We start from the raw sequence: 22,674 nt of genomic DNA on the forward strand, positions 1-22,674 counted from the left end.
AGAGCAGAGCCCTTGGCGGGGCGGAGGAATGCCTTGCTGGAAGGCTGCGCCGAGCCCGGAGGCGTGATGAACAAGCTGCTACCTGAGTGGAGGCAGGCGGCCCGCGGGAGCTGTCTTGTAGGTCACGCTGCCGTAGGGGCAGGCAGGAGGCCAGGCGGTGGCTGGGCCGGCACCGGAGCACGCCGGGTCCTTCAAACCATGCTGCGGTGTTGGTGTGCACCAACAGTGGCACCGGCGGGTGCTGGGAGCAGCCGTGGCCATTCGGTCTCTGCTCTCACGTCTTGAGACAGTTTCTTTCCTTGACAATGTGAACCTGTTTAATACTTTGATGTATAACCTAAGTCACGGCAAGCTGCTCTCTGAAAAGCAGCAAGTTTTCCATAGGCTTGTTTCAGTAGGAATAGGAGCAGGATGGTGACCTGGCAGGAAACTCAGCTTGGGATTTGAGGTGTTGCTTTACAGTTTGCAGGTGTTGAAGTCCAGCCTGGTTGATGTAGTGGCAGAGCAGGTTCAAAGGGCCTGGACTTTCTGATTTAGCAGCTGTGACAACTTTGCAGAGTCACTGTCATGGACCTTTTGGGTGGGTTTTGGAACAACCAAGGGAAGCTTTTTTTTTTTGCTGGTGCTCTGAGAGGTCAGGATGGGTTGAAGCTCAGGAAACCTCCTGGAAAGAGGTCTGGAGTCCTCAGCCCAGTGGACCCAACTGCACGTAGCAGAGTCAGAGAGCAGAAGTACCCACTTCTGGAGCTGCTTAAGGGCTAGCTCAGTATCTGCCATTATTTTGATTATTCTGAAAACAGCTCTAAATCTTCCAGAGGAGTCTTCCCTTTAGGAATGTTAGGCTGGAGATTGCCAGTACACAAGGCAGTCACGCTGTGACCTGCAGTGCATTCCTGTAGCAGGAGATGACAGATGTGTCGTGTTGATGCTCCTGGGGAATCCCAGCTTCCCGCAGAGGCAGATCCAGACCTGCGTGGCAGATCAGGACCTATGTGGCTCGGGGATGCTCATGACCTGCGTGGCGTAGGGATGCTCATGGCAGGTGCCAGGAATGGGTCCTTGTGCTCGTTCTCCACTGCACAGACCCAAAAAAGAGAATGTCCTTCAGCCCTGGGGAGAGGGGTCAGGTGGAGCACAGCGGGATTAGCTCAGGACTCACTGGGATGTCCAAGGAGATGTGGCACAAAGACCGGGTTTGGCTGCGTGGGCTGGCTGGGGAGCTGGCTCTGGCACCTGAACGCAGTGGAGCCTCCAAATCAAGAGAACCCCAGCCCCAGGAGAAGTGCTTAGGCTTAGCCTAGAGAAGGGGGTGAGCTGTCAGTGGCCTTGGGGTGACTACAACTCTCATTTTTCCCCCACCATGCTGAAAACACTCCTGTCCCTGTGTCCCAGCTCAGCTGGTGCTTCTCAAGCGCACCGGCGTGCTGCTGCCCCAGCCTCGCAGCCCCAAGCACAAGCGAATCCTAATCTTGGCTTTGTTTCTTTGTCTCTTTCTTCTTCCCTCCCCCTCTCTTCCCCCCCAAAATCTCTCTCTTTCCAGGAAGTCTGCAGTGAGTTATGGTGTCTGAGTAAAAGCAACCGCTGCATAACCAACAGCATCCCTGCTGCTGAGGGGACCATATGCCAAACCAACACCATTGAAAAGGGGGTAAGGAAGCCCGGGGCACCATAGCGAGTTGACAGTGAGTGGCTGAATCCCTTTTCCAGCGATAACTGGGATTACTGTTTGCATTGGCAAGCGCAGAGTTGATTTAAGAGCACCTACCAGCCTGTCCTCCCCTGCTTCCCCGAGCCTGGAGCCACCCCAACCCTCCCCGCCGGCACGGAGGGAGGCTGGGATGTGCCGAGGAGCCCAGGGGCCTGTAGTCACCCCGAAGTACAGATCACCTTGTGTATTGCTGGAAATGCAGAACGTGAAGTCCCTGCTCCAGCGAGCTGCTTGGTCTCACCTAGGAGGCACAGTAAGGTGACCTCAAGCAATGGCCTGCGCTTTAGGTGAACATCTTGTTCTCAGGTCTGCTGAGCTCTCCTGGCTGTCCTGAGAAAAAGGATTTTTGCCCCAGTTTCCCCAGGAGGGACAATGGGTTTGTAACATGCTTTTAGGGGAACTGGTGAAAAAGTGCCTCGCAAGGCTAGATACGATGAAACCTTCGTTTTTCAGACTCAGCTGAGAGAGGAAGGTAGAATTTTTCATGACGATATATTTTGAAAGTAAATTTTGACTTGATTGTACATATTGCTTCATTTCCCACACCTCCTATGCCCATTTGTCCCAATATAAAGCGAGCGTGTAGCACTGTTAAAGCGCCTTTGCAAACTGCATAATAATTGGGACAATGGAGAATCAGGACTGGGACATTCTCCATTAAATGGACATGTGTTTTTTATGAGAGGAAAAATAATTCCCAAGAAATTCGAGCATAATTTCAAATCCTTAAGAAGCTGGAGAAGCTGATGTGCAGGAAAGAGGATGGCTTTGACAAATGCATTATTCTTTGCAAACAGTCATCTTAGTTCCGCTGGAAATTAGATCGAAAAGGAGTAGACAGCTCCTGGGGCTGAACGTCCCTGCTGCTGGAGATTCACCATATACAATGGCAATTTTTTTCTACTAGTCATCTTTTTTTTTTACCAGCTTTTCCCACTTTTAAATCTCTCTTCCCCTCTCCCCACTTACTAGTTGTTTTTTAACCAGAGTTCTTCAAAAGTCCTAAGAGAAGCGAAGTGACACGCAGTCACAGCCCCCAGGACTCACCCAGAGCACGTTGCACAGGGTTGTGTCCAGGTGGGTTTGAATATCTCCAGAGAAGGAGACTCCCCACCCTCCCTGGGCAGCGTGTCCCAGGGCTCTGGCACCCTCACAGCAAAGAAGTTTTTCCTCATTTTCAGATGGAACTTCCCGTGTTTCAGTTTGTGCCCGTTGTCCCTTGTCCTGTCGCTGGGCACCACTGAGAAGAGTCTGGCCCCATCCCCTTGACACCCCCTGAGGTATTTGTGAGCACTGATAAGATCCCCCTCAGTCTGGTCTTCTCCAGCTGAACAGCCCCAGCTCCCTCAGCCTCTCCTCGTAGCAGAGATGCTCCAGCCCTCTGACCATCCCCGTACCCCTCCGCTGGACTCTCTCCAGTAGCTCCTTGTCTTTCTTGAACTGGGGGGCCCAGAACTGGACCCAGTTACTCCAGGTGTGGCCTCACCAGGGCAGTGTAGAGGGGGAGGAGAACCTCCCTCGACCTGCTGCCCACACTCTTCCTCACGCAGCCCAGGACACCATTGGCCTTCCTGGCCCCAAGGGCACCTTGTTGGCTCATGGGGAACTTGGTGTCCCCCAGAACTCCCAGGTCCTTCTCTGCAGAGCTGCTTTCCAGCAGGTCACCTCCAGCCTGTCCTGGTGCGTGGGGTTATTCCTCCCGAGGTGCAGGACCCTACACTTGCCTTTGTTGATGGGGCAGAGCCCATCACTGATGCTCTTAGGAGCCCTGAGTGCATGGTGGGGTTTGCAGGGGCTGGTCAGGCTCCTGGGCCCTGCCTGCAGAAGCAGCAGCTCCAGTACGTCCAGTCTGGAGCATCAGTAGGGTCACCAGAAAGGCGCTGGTGTGCAAGGAGGTCGCTAGCTGAGTGCCTTGGGAGGCCAGGGCTTGTTTTTCCCTGCCCGGCTGCGCTGCCCGTGGAGAGCCTGGCTCAAAAGGAGCTGGGAGAGGCCGTGCCAGCAGCTCCAGGGTGGGTTATCAGCCCCTGGAAGGAGCACACAGTGGTTTCTTCCTTCCTGGGATTATCTCAGCCCCCGAGGCACGGTGTCCGGCGCCGTGCCCGGAGAACGGCAGCGCGTCTGGCAATGTCCCGCTCCTGGCCTCGCTTGTTGACTCCAGGGGGTGCAGGATGCTTTCCAGGTCTGAGGGAAATATTTCATAGGCAAGTTTCCGTGAGCATCTGTCACCCCCTAGGATGGGGACAGGCGCTTCTTTAAGGATCCTCAGCAGAACAATGACATGACGACGTTGTTATTACAATCAACGCGTTGTTTTAACCTGGGCCCTTTGCAGATCGGATCATTTTAACACATTAACTGGAGCTCCCAGTACACATACAAAGCTCATTCCGTCCCGGGAGGGAGCAGCTGGCGGTGGAGGTGTCCGTACTCCCCCAGGGATCCTGGCCCTGCCACCCAGCAGCAGTGGCTCCGCTCCAAGTCCCACCTGGAACTCGCTGCCACACGCTTTTATAGGCAGCGAGGTGTGTGCTCTGACGTGTCCATGTTCACAACGTGTGTCACTGAGTGACCCAGGTGCGCAGGACCCCTTTAGAGCAGATGGGGATGTGACCCACTTGCCCATGGTTATCTGCCCCACAGGATGGTGCTCTGGGGGTTGGGAGCAGGGACACTGGTCCCAGCATCCCTGCGAACCCCGAGTACGCAGCAGGCGCAAATGGTGACAGGGTGACTCGGAGGAGAGGGTGCCTGGGGAGAGGGGGATGTCCTCTGCAATGGAGAACTTGGCTCCAAGGCCAGTTCTGAGTTCAGATTTCACAGGATGAAACCAGATCTCAGCTCTGAACTGGCTGCTGTGTCCGATGGAGGCTGGGGAGCGCTCTGGGAGGAGGAGACCGTGTGTGCTCGGGGTGTTTAAAGCTCTGTCTTTCTGCAGTGGTGCTACAAGAGGGAGTGCGTGCCTTTCGGCACCCGTCCGGAGGGCGTGGATGGTGCCTGGGGAGCCTGGTCGTCCTGGGGAGAGTGCAGCAGGACGTGCGGCGGAGGCGTATCGTCGTCCGTTCGCCATTGCGACAGCCCGCGGTAGGTGTATGTGTGCGTGGCCGTGGCGGCGTGGCCCTGCCTCGTCCTGGCTGTCCGGCATCGCTGCTCGGGTCACCGGGGAACGCGGCAGCCAGGTGCCTGTGCAGCTCTGTGCTCAGTTCCCAGGAGGGTCTTGGCTCCTGCACGCAAATCCCATGTCCTGCTTTCGCAGCAGCTCGGTGCTCTTGCTTCAGTGTTGGGTCTGCAGCCACAGACCTGGAGCCGCTCATACAACTCCCCTGTGCGCGTGCAGCTCAGCGTTGAGGTCTGCTGGGGATGGCACTTCTGCAGTAGCCCCGGCGGGCAGGATCCGGCCTTGCAGCGGAGCAGGGTTGGGAAAAGCCATGATGCTCCTGCAAACTTAGAATCATGGAATCGTTTTGGTTGGAAAGGACCTTTAAGATCATCGAGTCCAACCGTTAACCCAGCACTGACAAGGCCACCACTAACTCATGTCCCTCAGCACCACATCTACACGGCTTCTAAATCCCTCCAGGGATGGGGACTCCACCACTGCCCTGGGCAGCCTGTGCCAGCGCTTGACAACCCTTTCGGGGAAGAAATTGTCCCTGATCTCCAATCTAAACCTCCCCTGGCACAACTTGAGGCCGTTTCCTCTCATTGTATCACTTGTAACTTGGGAGAAGAGACCAACACCCACCTTTCTACAACCTCCTTTCAGCCCCATAGCCTTGTGTGTGTCTAAGTGGTGTAGCAGGTCACCAACCATTTAGTGACCTGCCACAAACGTGGCTCCCTGCCCTAAGCTGGTTCTCCCATCTCGTTCCTGGTATGGCAGGCCCACGATCGGAGGAAAGTACTGCCTGGGGGAGCGCAAACGGTACCGGTCCTGCAACACTGACGTGAGTACTGCCGGGCTCGGGGACAGGAGCAGCAGTGGGCTCGCAGGGCTTTGCCGGTGGGGCAGGCAGCACTGTGTCGCAGCAGGGAGGTGGGGATGAGCCCTCTCCGCATGGATTCGGGGTGTTATGTGCAGCTGTGGGACCCACAGGAGGAGGCGGCTGGGTGGGGGCGAGCCGTGCTGTGCTGGGGAAAGCCAAGCAGGACGGTGCACGCCTGCACTGGCTGCGAGCTGGCTCAGAAGGCAGGTGGGAGGTACGTACTTGCGTCAAGAAGGGGCCTGAAAAGATACCAAGGCAGAGGAGGAGAGATCAGAGGCTTCCAGCACTGACGTGACAGCGATTGCCTCTCGCACGCTGCAAGCACAGGCCTGGTCAGGTGAGAGCAGCTCACAAGATGCAGTGTAGCACCCTGCTTGCCAGGGCTGAGGGTGAAACCTCGAGGGGAGCAGAGAGAGAACTGCGCTGCAGGGAAGCTCAGTGAAGCTTTGGACCTGGGAAACGGTAGCTTTAACATCCACAGGCTGGTAGTGAGGAAAATAGATGGCTCCCCAGTGCTTCCCCCGGGGTTTGCACCTCACTTTTAAGGGATTGCTTGCAAGGGCGAGCGGTGCATCTGCAGACAGACCGGCTGGCGCCCAAGGGCTCGTGCCGTTAGCCTTCAGATAGTGTCTAGCTTTGCAGGAAGGATGCTCCTGCCATACCTTAGCGGTGTCCAGTTGTCAGGGCTGGTGTCCATCTCCTCGAAGGGCTGGTGTTGGCGCTGGGAGCCCTGTAGCGGCTCCTGCCCTCCCAGCAGATGAGGCTGCTCCCACCAGCGCGTTCAGCCCCGGCTGTGTGCCCGCAGGACTGCCCGCCGGGCTCCCAGGACTTCCGAGAGCTGCAGTGTGCCGAATTCGACAACGTCCCTTTCCGAGGGAAGTACTACACCTGGAAGACGTACCGTGGAGGTGAGTGCTGGGGCTGGGCTCAGCATCCCTTGGCTCAGGCAGAACCGGAGCAGGGCCGTGCAGGGCTTTGCTTTCCCCTGCTCTCTGCAGGGACAGGTCTTGTGGTCCAAGCAGTCTGGGGGGGCAGTTAGTCACCATCTCCGCTCACCCAGGTCCCGCAGGCTGCCCGCTCTGTTCCTGGGCCGTGCTGCCTCCCCCTCGCACGACTGCGGATCGACGTGCATCCCTCCAGGCAGCTGCCCCCGTCCTCCCCCCGTCCTGCCGTGCCCCCCCGTCCTGCCGTGCCCCCCCATCCTGGACCACTTACCCCTGTGCAATTGCCCTTGAACTTCATATTGTTTTGCCAGAACCAATTCCAGCAGCATCAGACCTGTTTTAGCTTCTTTCCTCAAGTCTGTTTCCTTAACTGCTGAGGGAGCAAAGGGGAAAACAAAGAGAAGGGAGTTGTTAGTGTCTGGTACCTGATGGGGAGAAAACAGGTAAACAGGAAAACGGAGGCGGGTAAAGCTTCCAGCTCCCGCGTGGACTGGAGGGATGTGAACTGGTGGATCCTCCAAAGAGCAGCACTGCCCTCATCCCAGGGTCAGCCCTCCTGTGTCCTGCGGAAGCGTCTAGCGAGGAGAAGGGGCAGGAGGAGGGCTCTGTGGCAGAAATCTCTTTAATAATGAGAAAGAACAGTGCATCTCCTTCATGTAGTTAATGAACTTGCCTGGGGAAATCCTTCGCAGCTGTGTAAATAAGCACACCTCCCAGTGGGGCTCCTGCAGCTGGAGCAGATGTGCTGAGGCTGCAGGGGATGGATCAATACAAATGTAATAAAATTGCGAAGCAGTAAGTCACACAAAGACCCCAATGAATGCCAAGGTGGAAGACGGCCCCGCAGGCTGGATCTGCCCTTGCTTGGACCTCTCTCTTCCCCAGGCATGGCCCAGTGGTTTGAGGCCAGGGGACAGTTGGCCACTTGAACATCAGCCCTTGAATTATAGTCTGGCCCTGACACTGATTTTTGCCTTGGCTTTCAAAAAAAAAAAGCCCCTTCCTCTCTCTCTGCCTCAGCTTCCTCTTCCATAAAATAAGGTGATGAAACCTGTCCCCAGGAGGCTGGGAGCGTTGGCACAATCGTGTCTTGAAGGGATCTGGGAGCTCCCTGTCTCAGCTCTCCAGGTTGGCTGTGGGTAACAGTCACGAGGAGCCGTGTTGTTTAGCAGTTATGTTTTGTTTATTCAGTGTCAACAGGTATCACTGTCTTCCTCTGTGGTGGCCCAAGTGGGGAAACTGAGGCATGTTCACACATTTAGAGAGGTGCTGGAAGCTGCAGCTCCTCAGCCCGTTCTGGGAGCCAAGCTGCTGGCCAGGAGAGCACCCATCTCCCAGCTCTCAAGAAATCGTATGTGCTGACACCTGCCTGCTTGAGACCTGTCAGCAAGTGACTCCTGTCAGGATTAGCAGGATTAGCTCTTCGTGGCATGGGCTGTGGAATCAGTTGGGACCATGGAGGTGGTTAAGGTGTCATCACTGTTCCCCCCGCCCCCACCTACGAACTTCTTTGCTTGAGTCTGGGGGCCCTGGAAGGACTGGGGATCAATACGTAAAAGGGGGCTTATAAAAAACATGGAGAGAGACTTTTTACCAAGGCCTGTAGTGACAGGAAAAGGGACAACAGTCTTCAACTGAAAGAGGGAAGATTTAGAGTGGACATAAGGAAGAAATGGTGTACGCTGAGGGTGGTGAGATGCTGGCCCAGGTTGCCCAGGGAAGCTGTGGTTGCCCCCTCCCTGGCAGTGTTCAAGGCCAGGTTGGATGGGGCTTGGAGCAACCTGGTCTGGTGGAAGGTGTCCTTGCCGGTGGCAGGGGGTTGTACCTAGATGATCTTTAAGGTCCCTTCCAACCCAAACCAGACTGTGATTCTATGACTTCAGCAGCACAGGTACTCGCCTCTTCACTTGCCTGGGGGATTTTGTCATACTTGGTGTTGTTTGGGTGTCTGAGGTACATCTGTGGGGGAGGCGGGGAGCGTCCCTTGCATCTCCACCCTCCCCTCCGTGTCGCAGATCAGACCGCTGCGGAATGGCCCCCTCTTGTGTCTTCCCATTGCCGCAGATATTTTGCTCTCAGGACTCATATTTTCCCCCTGCATCCCCTCTGCTCGCAGGCCCCCTCTACCCCAGCATCAGGGAGGCAACGAGGGCTGGCTGTCCTCTCCCTCGCTCCCTCCTGGGCTCTTTCAGTGGTGCCCAGAGTTTTGGGGTGGCGGGTGTCAGTCCCTCCCTCCCCACTGGCACAAGCAGCCCCCTAAGATCCATCCTCGTTGGTGACCTCGTTGGCAGTCTACCCTCCAGCTGGGAGCGTCTCTGCTCTTCAGGGTGCTTTTGGGCACGTGTCCCCACTCTGGGAGCCATTCTCCACCACCCTGGCCTTCTGCTGAGCCTCTTCCCCTGCTCAGCTCAGCCACTACACCCCTGAGCCATCCCCTTGCCGAAAGGTGCTGGGGTGCCTGTGCCCTTTGCCCATCAGACACCGGCCCCATGGCAGTTCAGGGAAATATCCCGGGCATGGAGCACCCTCACCCTGAAGACACGGAGTGGCCCATGGCTTGGGTGGAGGAGGGCACTGATCCCACGGGGAACTTGGGAAGGGAAGGAGCTGCCTGCTGAAAGCCTGACTCCAGCCGCCAGGTCACCGGCAAGTTGAGGTCGGGTTTTGCACGGGGCCAGTACGGCGTGTGTTCCTGGTGGTGGTTTATAATGGTCCTGGAGCCCAGACCCCGGGCTCGCAAGACACAGCCCCAGTGAGAAGCGCTGAGCTCAGCCTTTCGGAGCTCAACAGTCAGCAGATACCTCGTGGAATGCGGCTTTAATTGTTTGTTTATTTTGCTTTATTTGCTTAGTTATTCATTTTACTCTTGGCGGCTGCAAGAGCCAAGGGAGAGCGGAGCAGCGGAGAGGGCTGGGGAGGAGCAGGGGCTTCCAGAAAACAGGAGATTGCTCATCGTAAATTGTAATGAACTTTAATTTCTCTATGGGACAGGGCAGGCAGGAGGAAAAAAACATCCTCTGAGGCACCGCATAGCCAACTAAAAATATATTATATTATATTATATTATATTATATTATATTAGCTATATTAAATATTAAACGCAGTACCTGCTGCAGACCTGGTTGTTGCTGACCTTGGACTACTGAGCCTAAAGCACTCCACTAAAATGGAGCCAGAGCTGGGAGCGAGGTGGAAACAGGCTGCGGCAGGGTTTAGCTCACACCGGGGTACTGCAGCAAGGTGTCTCTTTCCCTTGTAGCTGGAGGCAAGGAAGGGAGTAGGGAGTCATAGACTCATAATCACAGACTGGTTTGGGTTGGAAGGGACCTTAAAGACCATCTAGTTCCAACCCCCCTGTCACAGTTGCATGCAGGAGGTGTGTGGTTGCTGGTTGGGCTTGATGGCACGGCCTCTCCGAGCTGGGAGATCCCGTGGCCAATGTGGGTCCGTTGTGACTCGTGGTTTCTTACCTTGGTGGTGATGTTTTGCACCTGAGGTCTGGCTGGACAGACCTGGGATCCAGGCATGCCGTGGGTAGATGGCTGTAAGTTTTTGGGGTCATGCTTGTGCTGTCCCTCCCTTGGTGGCCCTGGAGCTCCCTCACCAGGTGGGGCAGAGCCCAGGGTGCTGCAGAGGGGGTTGGCTCTCCAGACGAAGGGTTGATCGAACGCCTTCTCTCGGGGCTTGCCCAGGCATCCTGCTCGCCAGCATGCCTCCAGGCTGCTGAATTCCCCTCTCGCGTCTCCTCCTGTTCCTCCCTCTCCTGGCTTTGCTCTTTCTTCCCCCCAGCTGCGTGCGGGGCCACCCGTCCCCTCCGTCTGCCCCTTTGATGTGCTGGATCGAGTTGGAAGTTTTGCAGATTTCGGTTGTCTCCAGCCTAGGTGCTTCCCAGCTCTGGCACACGGCTCACGACTGTTGCCGGTGCCTGCAGGAGTGAACTGCCACAGCTCAGGCATGCATCTCTCTGCCAGGGTCATGCAGGCTGTTGGGTCTCCTGGGGATGGTCAGTGAAGGCAGCAAATGCCGCGATCTGCACCAGCGTTTGATAAAATCCAATGACAGGAGGCAGGAAACTACTCTGCTCAGGTGTCTCCTTCCATAACCAGTCCCATGTCCTGCTCCCAGGCACCATAAGCCACTATCCAGGTATAGAGCATCTGTTCCTTAGGCGGTGGGGGGTGTTGAGAGGCAAGTACTTTAGCTATAACTTAAGCATCCTTCTTCTTCATCCTTGCGCTGCTGTCATTGTCTTTGCTGTGAAGGACTCAGTGTCCACCAGCCTTGAACAGAAAGAAATAGTTGCTCTGGCCTAGCAGCTGCTCTAGGAGCTGAAAAAATTGATTGCTCTGATGTGGTAGTTGAAAAACCTTGGACAAGTGGCTTGAGACCTGCTGCCTCAGTTTCCCTGTCTGTAAAATGGGCACAAGGGTGTCAACAGTGCTTGTAAAGTGCCAGGAGACCCAGAACTGACGGACACCAGATAAGAACAAGTCAGTTTTTTCCTTCCCAGTCACGTACAGCCCATGTTTCCCAGGCTGTGCAGAAAGGACAGTGTCTCACCATGTGTTGGTGTCCAGTTCAAGGGTCTTGACTCAGTGCTGATCAATAAGGAGGGTGCCTGGGTCCCTCCGTGGGTCCCTCCGCTCGGCAGGGACATCCTCCTGGGCACCTGGAGCTGTGCAGTGGGCCAGGCGCAGGATGGAGGCCGAGGGTAAGGCAGCCATTATCCAGGTCTGGCTCTCCACGTCTTTCCTCTCTCTCCTTGGTGGCATCATTTGAACCTCAGCTTCTTTCCTAGGGGGTGTCAAAGCCTGTTCCCTCAACTGCCTGGCCGAGGGTTTCAACTTCTACACAGAACGAGCCGCAGCCGTGGTGGACGGGACGCCGTGCCGGCAGGACTCCAACGACATCTGCGTCAACGGGGAGTGCAAGGTGCTGCCGGGGTCTGGGACGGGCTCGGGATGGCGAGGCGAGGGCAGACCCCTGGGCAGGGGAGCGCTGCCCTCCACCCCCCTGCACGGACATGGGCATCCCTCTGCCCAGGCACCCGGTTCACCTCTGCAAGCAGGAGCACGTCTGTGTCTCATCTCATGCCCGTCCGCTCTCCGTGCACTGGGTGCCGCGCTGGCCTGCGCTAGCGCTGGGTCTCTGCGTTTACAGCCCACGTAGCCCCGGGCACTTGATATTGCCCTTGAAATGGGATCTGGAGGGCTATAAAAGTTTAATTATAAGAAAGCGCTGTGGGAGTTGCAACCATCCCCCAGCAGGCAGGTAGACAAACTCCCTCTCTGTCTGTCTCCCTTCCTGTGTCTCTGGGATCTTTTCATCTCTACGGGGCTGAATATACTGTGGAACAAAAGGGGGATTGTGCCACGGGCAGCCCCAGCCGTGCTGGTGACCCCCCACCCACGTTCTGTGGCAGCGGGGCAGAGCCGGAGGCTTCACGTGGGCTCACAACCCCGCTGCTGGTGCTGCAGGGACACGGCTCTCCTTGGGCTGCTGCAGCTCCTCCAGCTCACCACAGGCACCCTGACCTCTGCCTTATCCCGCAGAGACCCCCCCAGGGCTGTCCCTGGGGAGGGGTGGCAGAAAGCTGGGGCTGGGCAGAGGTGACGTTGCACTGCCTGGTGTACAGTGCAACGGAGGGCAGTGAGGTGGAGCCCAGGAATGGGCTCCCTGAGGTGCTGCAGGTCAGGGGTGGGGAGGACAAGGCCCCACCAGGGTGGCTAATTCCCTGCCGCTCCTTCCTGCAGCATGTGGGCTGTGACCGCGTCCTGGGCTCTGACGCAAAGGAGGACAAGTGTCGCGTGTGTGGGGGAGACGGCAGCTCCTGTGAGACCGTTGAGGGCGTCTTCAACCAGTCCCTGCCGGAGGGAGGTAGGGAGCAAGTGGCCTGGCCAGCACAGCTTGTGTCACCCACCCTCGAGTCCCTCCTTGACTTCACCTGCTCCTGGGGACATGCAGGACAAGTGGGAACATATCCCAGAGAAACACCCCCAAAGGGTAGGACCGGGCTACAAGCAAGAAGCAAATCACTCCTGTTCACCCACCAAACTATGCCCCAGCCACCACTGGCACCCAAGTCCCTGACACAGAGCGCCAAGCTCCTTCCCTCCTCCCCAGCTCACACTGCCCTCGAGCTAGGCTGTGGAGATGCCCCATGGAGATCCCAGCTCCACAGCAGCTCCCCAGCATGGCCAGTCCCACCACGAGAGCCCGCACTGGAAAGCGAGCAAGCCACTGTCCTGCAAGCAGTAGGTGGCTGAATGAGCCCCTCTGCACTGCCAGCAGCTCGTTTAGCATTTAGCCCCTGGGTAACAGGGTGGCACACGCTCCCATCCAGCCCAGGGCAGGGTTGGCTCAGGGCTCAGAGGCTGAGCATCGCTGCTCACCGGCCCCGGGTTGTCTCACAGGTTACGAGGAGGTGATCCAGATTCCCAAGGGCTCCGTTCACATCGACGTCCGGGAGCTGAACCTCTCCATCAACTACCTAGGTGAGATGGGGCTGGGGGACACTGAAATCCCAGCCAGGCACCCCTTGGTCTGCCATTTCCCCATGGTTAATAGGGCGTGGGAAAGGCCCAGCAAGGAAAACCTCCCACTGCAGCAGAGGATGAGGTTGGGGGTCCCAGGCTGGGGGCAGAGGAAGGTGGCAGGGCCTGCTGGCAGGGCAGCGTGTCCAAGGCCAGTGTGGGCTGTATCAGTGTGACCCACGCAGCCCCTGTCTCACTGTGGCACTGCCTCTGTCCCGTGCTTGCTGTTCAGCAGTGTAACCCTGAGCAAACCCCACACCCCGCCGTTCCTGGCCCTGTCTCTGGCTCCTTGGCATTCCCCGCCTCCGCCAGCATGTTGGGATGGGGATTAAATATAGACCTGCTCACATTTTCCTTGGGCTTAATTTTCCAGCCAGACTCTGGCTCATTTTTACAACGGGCTTTTTTCCTCTCCCCTTGTCTTCTCTTTCTGTCCTCCAAGCGATGGACATTGATGACAGAGGGGTGGGCAGGGGTGCTCCCTGCTGGCTTGCTGCCGGGTGCCTCCGCAGCGGCTCTCCAGGAGCAGGAGCCTGCCTAGATGCCAGCACTAGTGGGAGGTCGCAGCGGGGCTCTCCTGGCAGCATCCCTCCAGGCCAGCTCCCTTTGCTGCATTTGGAGATGCTGACATCCCTCCCTGCCCAGCCCACGTATACTGGGGACTCCTCGTGTCCATCCAGACTGGATTTCTGTGTGCTGGAGGCACAGCCCAAGCTCGTATCACCAGTCTCTCCCACTCCAGGATCTGTCCCCACACCCCAGTGGGAGCAGAGGGAGCATCCTCCATCCTCATCAGTACGAAGCATCCTCCCCACCCCAGGGCACCGTGCAGCAAGGACAGGAGTGATGCAGAGCTGGCCACCAGCGCGGTGTTGGTGGCAGAGAGAAGCAGGGAGAGCTTGGGAATGCGAGCGGGCAGGAGCAAGCGAGCCGATCCCCCTCTAGTGACTCGCTTGGGCAACCACAGCCAGGCTCTGTGGACCAGCCTCCCCTCCAGTAGCCCCAGCAGCCAGGACCCAGTTTGCACAGCTGGGATTTGAGCCTGGTTTCATGGCCACAGCTTGTCACGCTGCCAAAGTGTCCCCATCGCCACCCTGGGCAGCTGGCTGAGCTCCCTCCAGCATCCTCCTTCCCCAGTGAGGTGGCGGGCAGGCTGAGACAAGACGATGGGTACATTAGTCCCACCTCTGCTAGTGACTTTCTGTGTGACCCTGACCCAGGCTCCTACTTTATTCCCTCCCTGTAAAATGAGGCAGATGACATTTACCCTCCCTTGTAGCAGTGCTCTGAGCCTGGCAGATGAGAAGCGCCCGGCTGAAGCTGGATGCAGGTGGGTTCAGCCTTCCTGCTAACACTTTGCTCCTCTGTCCTCGCAGCGCTGAGAGGGGAGAGCGGCGAGTATTACATCAACGGGAAGCTCTCCATCGACCCCCCACGCCGCTTTGACATCGCAGGCACAACGTTCCACTACAGGAGGTCCCCAGAGGAGCCTGAGTCCTTGGAGGCCTTGGGACCCACCAACGTCACCCTCTTTGTCATGGTTGGTAACATGGTTCCTTCATGGTATGGGCCTGGGTCTGGGCTAAAGAGACCTTGCCGTGACTACATGGGAGCTAATCAGCCCCTGTCCTTGCTGTCTGGAGTAAAGGGGCACAGAGATCAGAGGGAAATTGGGCTGAGTAGAAGACTCAGGCTGAGGAAGACCTCCCTGATGTACCAGGCTTTGGAACAATTCAATCTTTACATGCACAGGAGCTTGTTCTCTGATCATGTCACCTTTGTGGCTGCACCACTGTCATCACTGGTGGCTGCCATGTCAATGCTGGAAGGGACTGGAAAGGGAAGAGGGGGCAGATTTCAGCTGCCCTGGATTTTAGAGAGGTCGTGGGATGCCATCTGGATGGTCATGACTGTGCTGGACTTTGGTGGCACTGATGCCTTGGTGGTGCCTTTCTCCACAGGTCCTTGTGCGGACAGAGCTGCAGGGGATCCGGTACAAGTTCAATGCACCCATCGGCAGGGATGCCTCGAACCAGTATTCCTGGCACTACACCCCGTGGACCAAATGCTCAGTGCTGTGTGCAGGGGGTGAGGTTTGACCCTGTGTCAGTTGGGGGGACACACATCTGCGCTCCGGTGACTCCCACGCACTCTGTCTGGGCCATGTGAGACAGCGCATGGGTGTTAGCATCTGCTTTACTCTAAAGGAGCTCTCAGGTTTCTACACATTCCCACCCTGCACTCAGACACGTGCAAGCTGGTGTCAGTCAGCGGGATCTTGTGGGCAGAGTGTCAGGGCAAACAACCTGGATGCTGTTCTTCGGCTGGACTGCAGGTGTAGGTGGTAGAGGTGATGGAAGGTGGTGTGATACGCTTGAAATCCATTTACTTGTGTCATGCAGGACAGGTTAGCTGATTGCAACAGCCCCTCTGGCCTTCAGAGCTACATGTCTGTGAACTGAAACATCGCTGATGCTTCCCTGAATCCCTTGGGCTGGATCCCGTGGGGGTTGACACAAAGGTTTGCACCGTGCCTCGTGGCTCTGGAGAACCTGGCTGCGATTGACTGAGCTGGTATTCAGCAGAATCATAGAATCACAGACTCGTTTTGGTTGGAAAGGACCTTTAAGATCATCGAGTCCAACCGTTAACCCAGCCCTGCCAAGGCCACCACTAACCCAGGTCCCTCAGCACCACATCTACATGGCTTTTAAGTCCCTCCAGGGATGGGGACTCCACCACTGCCCTGGGCAGCCTGTGCCAGGGCTTGATAACCCTTTGGGTGAAGAAGAGGGAGGCAGTTTCCAAAGCTCAGGGCTCTGAGCTGGTCTCATGTGCTAGGCCTTGACAGAATGTTGCCTCGTCTTGTCCCAGCTGTTTCCCCCAGTGCTGCCCAGAAAGTCTCACAAGGCCAAGGATGGAGCAAGTCTGTTTGAGGATGAGATCCTTGGAACACTTTGATCTTCCATCCTCTGCAAACTCTGCCAGGTCCCGTCCTGGCTGGTGAGCCTTTACCCCATCCATTTTTTTTTTTGGAGATGTTAGAGGCAAAGGAGGCCTTGGTTATGAATAAAGAAGTAGGTTCAGGCTTGACGAGGTGCAGTGACAAGTGGCTGCCCCGTGACATTGCCCACACGGGAGCAGAGCTGTGGGGCTCGTACCTGCAGCCTGGCTCAGCGCTAGCCTCAGCGTCCTCCTCTCTTTCCCCCTTGCCTCTTTTTCTTGGCAGGCAACCAGATCCAATCTGTGGTATGCAAGAAACTTTCCGATGGCTCCACCGTCTTCAACCATTTCTGTAGCCCTGAAACCAAAATGCCAGAGCGGCAGAGGCCGTGCAATACCGAACCGTGCCCCCCGGCGTGAGTACCACAGCTTGGAGCGGATCGAGGGAGCGTGGGTGGAAAAAACAGTGTGGAGGAGAGTGAAATTCCCCAGGCAGAGTCCCCTGCCACAGCACCCAGGGGTGACACTACCTGGCTGGAGCAGCTCTGCTGGGGAGGGAGGGCAGTTTTCTCCTCTGTGCCCCATCACGAGGACGATACACGTGCAACCTGCACAGCCCGAGCACATCACTGCAGTGATGTGAGGAGCAGAAACCCGTCTCCACCGCAGCGCTCTGTGCACGAGGCTACACCGTGCCTTGCTCGGTGAGAGATGTGCCAAGCACGTGGTGTGTTGGCCGAGGATGATCTCTGTAGCGTGGCCTCCTCCCTGTGCTGCTTGCAGAAAGGAGTCCTCCTGTCTTGTCCTTTGGTGCAGAGCAGATACTCAGCGCAGTCCCTCAGAAATTGTCCCAGCCCCTCCCTGGCTGGCCCTTGCCCCTCTCTTGAAGGGGAAAGGGAGATGTGGAGGAACTCTGGGCTTCAACCAGAGCTGCCTGGGAGGCTGTGGCCAGAGTAGGAATAGGGCTGTGTCCAGGAGGATGGGGACAAGTGTGGACCACCATGGCCCTCGCAAGCTTTGCTGTTTTACCTGTCTCCAGCTGGGTGATTGGGAACTGGTCTGAATGCAGCCGAAGTTGCAATGAAGGCGTCCGCACACGCAGCGTCTTCTGCAAGCGTAAGATCTCAGCCACCGAGGAGAAGACCTTGGATGACACTTCTTGCACCCATCCACGGCCAAAGATGCTTGAGCCTTGCAATAACCAGACGTGCCCTCCAGAGTGGGTCGCCCTGGACTGGTCTGAGGTAAGTGCTTAACGTCAGCCCTCACCTCTCTGGTGGCATTGGTCCGTAGGAGGACAGTGTCACTAGACCAGAGCATTGGTGATGGCTGCTGACCATGGAGAGCATAAGGTGGGAAACATAGCTCAGGAGACAGGTGAGGTGGGAGCAGCGGTGGGCAGAGCCAGCGCTGCCTCTCTCTGCTCTTTGCCGTCCATCCTGACCGCGTGTGTCCCCTCTCTTTGCAGTGCACCCCGAGCTGCGGACCAGGTTTCCGCCACCGCATTGTTCTCTGCAAGAGCGGTGACCACAGCACAACTCTGCCCACCTCCCAGTGCTACGAAGGCTCCAAGCCCCCGACCAGCATGAGGTGCAACCTGCGGCGATGTCCCCCGCCGCGCTGGGTGACTGGCGAGTGGGGAGAGGTAGGGACAGTCCTTTCCATGGGGCTATTGAAGAAGTTTCTGCCTCCCCAGCCCCTCCAGTCCTAGTGCACATGAGGCTTTTACCTGCCAGCAGAACCCGATGTGGCCACCACAACTGTGTGGGGGCCAACAGGACTCCGTGGCGGTGTTCTTTTCCCCCGCCTTGGCTCAGGAGGCCGTGATGATGGTGGCCCAAGCGTGCAGCTGACCTAGGAACTCTCCCAGGCCTAGCAGGGCCCCACAGAAGTCATTGGAGGGCCCCGATGGGTATCTGGGGGGCAGCAGGGCAGCGAGATGGGGACCAGTGCAGCGCAGTGGGAGCGATGGGCTGCAGAGGTGGGCTGGGCCAGCTGCAAGCGGGGCCACTGCTGGTCCACCTGCCACAGCCCAGCCAGGCGCTTGCAGTGGGGTGATGCTGACAGTCCAGCACCCTTTGCACCTCCTAAGACCTGGCCATGCCCTCTCCCCCCGTGTCATTAACGCCGTGGCAGCCGCCGCAGCTCCGTGCTGTGCTGTTTCCCGGCAGTGCTCTGCGCAGTGCGGCCTTGGCCAGCAAAGAAGATCCGTCCAGTGCCTGGCTCACACCGGGCAGCCGTCCAGCGACTGCGCGGAGACCCTGCAGCCACCCGGCATGCAGCAGTGCGAGACCAAGTGCGAATCGGGACCTACGGACAACCCTGAAGGTGAGGGAGATGGGAGGAGTGGGGAGGGGAACGCGGAGCACTGCCAGCCTCGGGGGCTACGTGGTACAGGGACACCAGAGTCAGCACAGCCTGAATTTGGGGGGCTCTAGGGGCTGTGGGGTGAGACTCTCATGGGAAGAGCTGATGCTGTCCCCTCTGGTCCTGGGCCAAACTGGCATGGTGTGACCCTGATAAATGAAGTAACTGCACCTTGGCAAAGAGAGGCTTTCAGTAGTGAGGTTCTCAGTAGCTTCTTCAGCACGGCTGCATCATGGCAAAAAGCCCCCAGGAGCTGGACACTGGGGTGCAAAGGCAGCTTTGTGCAGCTGTAACCCTGCTTCCTTCTGTCGCCCATCCAGAGTGCAAGGATGTGAACAAGGTGGCCTACTGTCCGCTCGTCCTGAAGTTCAAGTTCTGCAGCCGGACCTACTTCCGACAGATGTGCTGTAAAACGTGCCAGGGGCACTAGGGACACGGCGTGACCCCCATGGGAAAACTGGAAGGCAAAAGCTACGCCGGAGGGCCACCAAGCCGTGCCCTTCCTCTCCGCCCCGGGAATCTCCCCTGGGTCCACCACAGACACTGGTCGTGCTTCTGGTGGGAGCCGGTGTCACCCAAACCCGTCCCCAAAAGTCATGCACCCTTCGCCCCCCGAGCTTCACAATGGCAGGTTCCCAGTTAAACCACTGCCAGCCGCTGCAGACACCGCCACGGCCCAGCGCAATCGGAGTCGCAGTGAGCGGTGGGAGAGGGAGAAGCTGGGCAGAGCGCGGCAGCAGGGACATTACTTGAAATTCTGACGTTGTTATTTATTAGTAGCGGGCCCAGGTCCTGCAGGCGCCAAGACAGCCACCGAAGTGGCCCCACTCGCCCCGCTCCTGCCTCGGCCTGTTCCGCGCCGTGTCCCGAGGGCATCGCGGGGCATCGTGGCCCGCTGTGGGGTTCCCTGGGGCGGCCGAGCGCACCGGGGGCTGCTGCCTTTCCCTCGGGGATCCCAAGGGAGACGGGGAGGAGTTTTGAGGTGCCACAGGTGACAAGTGGGGCTGGTGGCTTCTGAGCGGTGGACGAAGATGAGCTGCTGGGCGGAGTGGGGTTGGAGCAGGAATTTTGTTCTCTTGGTTTGCGTCCTGTCACCCTGGGACAGGCAGCAGGGGACAGAGAGCAGGTCACTCAGTGAGCAGAGCGGTGACACCAGTTTAACTGGGAGAGGGGGTTATTCCAACTCTCATAACAACCAACCTCCATGGGGGTGTCCCCCTGTTTTTCCTTAAAGCCCTTGTCACAATTATGACCGTTTTTTAGGCCAGAAACACCTCGCAGCAGGAGCTGAGGTCAGGGCCGAGGCGTGCTCGGGGTTGCAGTGACTTAATGGGCATCAAGGATGTGTTGGGCTGCAGGAAGCAAAGCAAAGCAGGATGCAGGACGAGAACAGTCTTGGTGACAGTGTCCCCATCGCTGAGCCGTGACTCGGGACCAGTCTGCCTGGTGCTGGCAGGGCCTCCCCAGCAAACGCCACGGCCTCCATGGCTGCTTTGCCTCCAAAGGTGCTTTACTTCCAAAGGTGCTTTGCCTCTGAAAGGTGCTTTGCCTCCAAAGGCAGCCTCGCCACATGCCGCTGTGGCCTCAGGGTGCCAGTCCCAGTGCCACCTGCTCCTCTGCACCCAGGAGACCTCCAGGGAAAAGAGCAGGCTTGAAATTCCTCCAGGTCACCTCCCGGCCAAATCTGGGCCAACACACGCCCCTTCTCCATGGGCCACTGCAGCCTGCGGAGGAGACCTGAGTTTCAAATCCACAAAGCATGTGCTTTTTCTTACAATTATTGTTGTTATTGTCATTATTTTCAGGCATTTGTGCATCACAAAGATGGGAAATCTTGTCCAAAGCCATGTTCTGTTCCCCTTGGGGGTCACCTGTAGGGTGCAGGGAGGTGGACAGCTCTGTTTCCCCGGAGCAAACCTCTCCGCCCTGCCAGCCCTCGTGTGTTACTCCACAATCTGTGTTTTTACCCGCTCCTCGGCCGATCGCAGCTTCTCTGGTGCTCAGCAAATCCCCTTTGGCCGTTGAGCGGGCCTCCATCTGTCTTCCTTCCTGGTGCCATGCTCCGTTCTGACATTTGGTGAGGGGAGGGGGTGTTTTCACCTTTTTATATAGATATATATCTAGAATGAAAAATGTTTAACGTACTAACTCTGAGGAGGAGCGACGTAACGGCATGATTTATAATAAAGGAGTAGATACAAACCGGGGCACAGCTTCTGGTCCCAGTCTTGTTTCTCAAGGGGGAAGCCTGGGCTCTGGGCAGCCCCACACCATGATGCTGCTTGTGCTCATGCTGCAGGAGGGGTTTGAGAGGCAGGGGAGGGTTTTCCCAGCAGCCCCAGTGACCCGAGCAGGTTGGAGAGGTGGAGACTGGCCCAGAACTACCACGTGGCACATAGGAACAGGCTTCCCCGTGGCAGACCCCTCACAGGTTGCCTGTGCACCCCAGGGGCACACAGACCCGGTAGTGGTGATGCTGGTCTGGGATTTTAGTGGGGTGTTGTTCAAAGAACACCATGTCTGAAATATCACTGCTGCTTCCCTGAATCCCTTGGGCTGGGCCCCGTGGGGATTGACACGAAGGTTTGTGCCATGTCCCATGGCTCTGGAGGACCAGAGAACGGACTCCAGCAGGGCCTGCAGCAGTTGGACAAGGGCTAATGGCTTTAAACTAAAAGAGGGGAGATTCAGAGTACATATGAGGAAGACATCTTTTATGATGAGCGTGGTGAAAGACTGGCCCAGGTTGCCCAAAGAGGTGGGAGATGGCCCATGCCTGGAAACATTCCAAGTCAAGTTGCACAGGGCTCTGGCAACCTGATCTAGTTGAAGATGTCCCTGCTCATTATTGCAGGGGAGTTGCACTAGATGGCCTTTAAAGGCCCCTTCCTGCCCAAAGTGTTCATTCTATGATTCTAACATGGCTGCCAGGGACTGAGCTGGCATTCAGAAGAGGGAGGCGGTCTCCAAAGCTCAGGGCGCTGAGCTGGTCTTGTGTGCTAGGCCTCGACTAAGTGTTGCCCCATCTTGTCCCAGCTGTCCCCCCTAGTGCTGCCCAGAAAGTCTCACAAGGCCAAGGTTAGAACAGGTTTATTTGTGCAGATGATGGTTAAGGGGGGTGGAACATCTCCCTTATGAGGAGAGGCTGAGGGAGCTGGGTCTCTTTAGCTTGGAGAAGAGGAGACTGAGGGGGGACCTCATTAATGTTTATAAATATGTAAAGGGCAAGTGTCACGCGGATGGAGCCAGGCTCTTCTCGGTGACATCCATTGACAGGACAAGGGGCAACGGGTGCAAGCTGGAACACAGGAGGTTCCACATAAATATGAGGAAAAACTTTACTGTGAGGGTAACTGAACTCTGGAACAGGCTGCCCAGAGAGGTCGTGGAGTCTCCTTCTCTGCAGACATTCAAAACCCACCTGGACGCGTTCCTGTGTGATATGGTCTAGGTAATCCTGCTCCGGCAGGGGGATTGGACTAGATGATCTTTGGAGGTCCCTTCCAATCCCAAACATTCTGTGATTCTGTGATTCTGTGTTGATCCTCCATATTCTGCTGTCCTGGCCGGAGACGTGCCCAGCTCACGGCGTGTGTGCCACACGGCCGGTCTCCGTAGCATGACCTCCCAGCACTGCTGTGCTGCCTGCGCACTGGAAAGGGCAGAGGAGACACCTGTGAGTCTGTGGGGGCAGCGGGGCAGTGCAGGGTGGGGAGGAAGAGCCCAAGCAGTGCTTGCAGCTCCACCATGCTCCAAGGGAGATTGACGGATGGAGATTAATAGATTGATGGCTGGGGGGGCACACGCAGGCTGGGTACACCAAGGCCTCGGGTTCCCACCCACAGCTTAACCTGACTGCTGCCAAGGACCGGGGCCTACGCCAGCGGAACCTTGGGTGAGGCTAGACCCTCTCAGTGCGAGGGGCTCCCCTCTTCAAACCCAGCCTGGAACAGCCTTACAGTGCATGGCTAGGTCTGCTGCACTTGGATCGATCTCCATGGGTTCCACGCCATCTCTGCAGGTTTGGGTCACCAACCAAAGAGTTTGGTGACCCAAACCCGTCTGGTTTGGCAGGTCTTCTTGTTGACCCACGACTTGATTGCGTACCTTTGTTGGGCCTTGGGCCACAGCAACTAGAGGCTGGCAATCGCTGCCTGAGGCTTTGCCACTCCTGTCCCGCTCCACTGCCAAGGAGC

General features: G+C 57.3%; 1 protein-coding gene across 1 annotated transcript in view; it reads left to right on the plus strand.

Annotated features, from left to right (window-relative positions):
* ADAMTS10 (ADAM metallopeptidase with thrombospondin type 1 motif 10) overlaps positions 1–20,564 on the plus strand; it is a 56,946-nt gene extending 36,382 nt beyond the window's left edge. Inside the window, exons 12-25 of the mRNA XM_068420497.1 lie at positions 1,541–1,648; positions 4,644–4,789; positions 5,589–5,652; positions 6,497–6,599; positions 11,434–11,567; positions 12,389–12,512; positions 13,049–13,129; positions 14,545–14,708; positions 15,130–15,256; positions 16,398–16,527; positions 17,151–17,355; positions 17,580–17,756; positions 18,283–18,439; positions 18,799–20,564. Coding sequence (XP_068276598.1) covers positions 1,541–1,648; positions 4,644–4,789; positions 5,589–5,652; positions 6,497–6,599; positions 11,434–11,567; positions 12,389–12,512; positions 13,049–13,129; positions 14,545–14,708; positions 15,130–15,256; positions 16,398–16,527; positions 17,151–17,355; positions 17,580–17,756; positions 18,283–18,439; positions 18,799–18,908 — 1,830 coding nt within the window. The 3' untranslated portion in view covers positions 18,909–20,564. The remainder of the gene's footprint in view (positions 1–1,540; positions 1,649–4,643; positions 4,790–5,588; positions 5,653–6,496; positions 6,600–11,433; positions 11,568–12,388; positions 12,513–13,048; positions 13,130–14,544; positions 14,709–15,129; positions 15,257–16,397; positions 16,528–17,150; positions 17,356–17,579; positions 17,757–18,282; positions 18,440–18,798) is intronic.
* The last annotated feature ends 2,110 nt before the right edge of the window (positions 20,565–22,674 follow it).

The sequence above is a fragment of the Nyctibius grandis genome, chromosome 31, assembly GCF_013368605.1.
Source record: "Nyctibius grandis isolate bNycGra1 chromosome 31, bNycGra1.pri, whole genome shotgun sequence".
Classification (NCBI taxonomy): domain Eukaryota; kingdom Metazoa; phylum Chordata; class Aves; order Nyctibiiformes; family Nyctibiidae; genus Nyctibius; species Nyctibius grandis.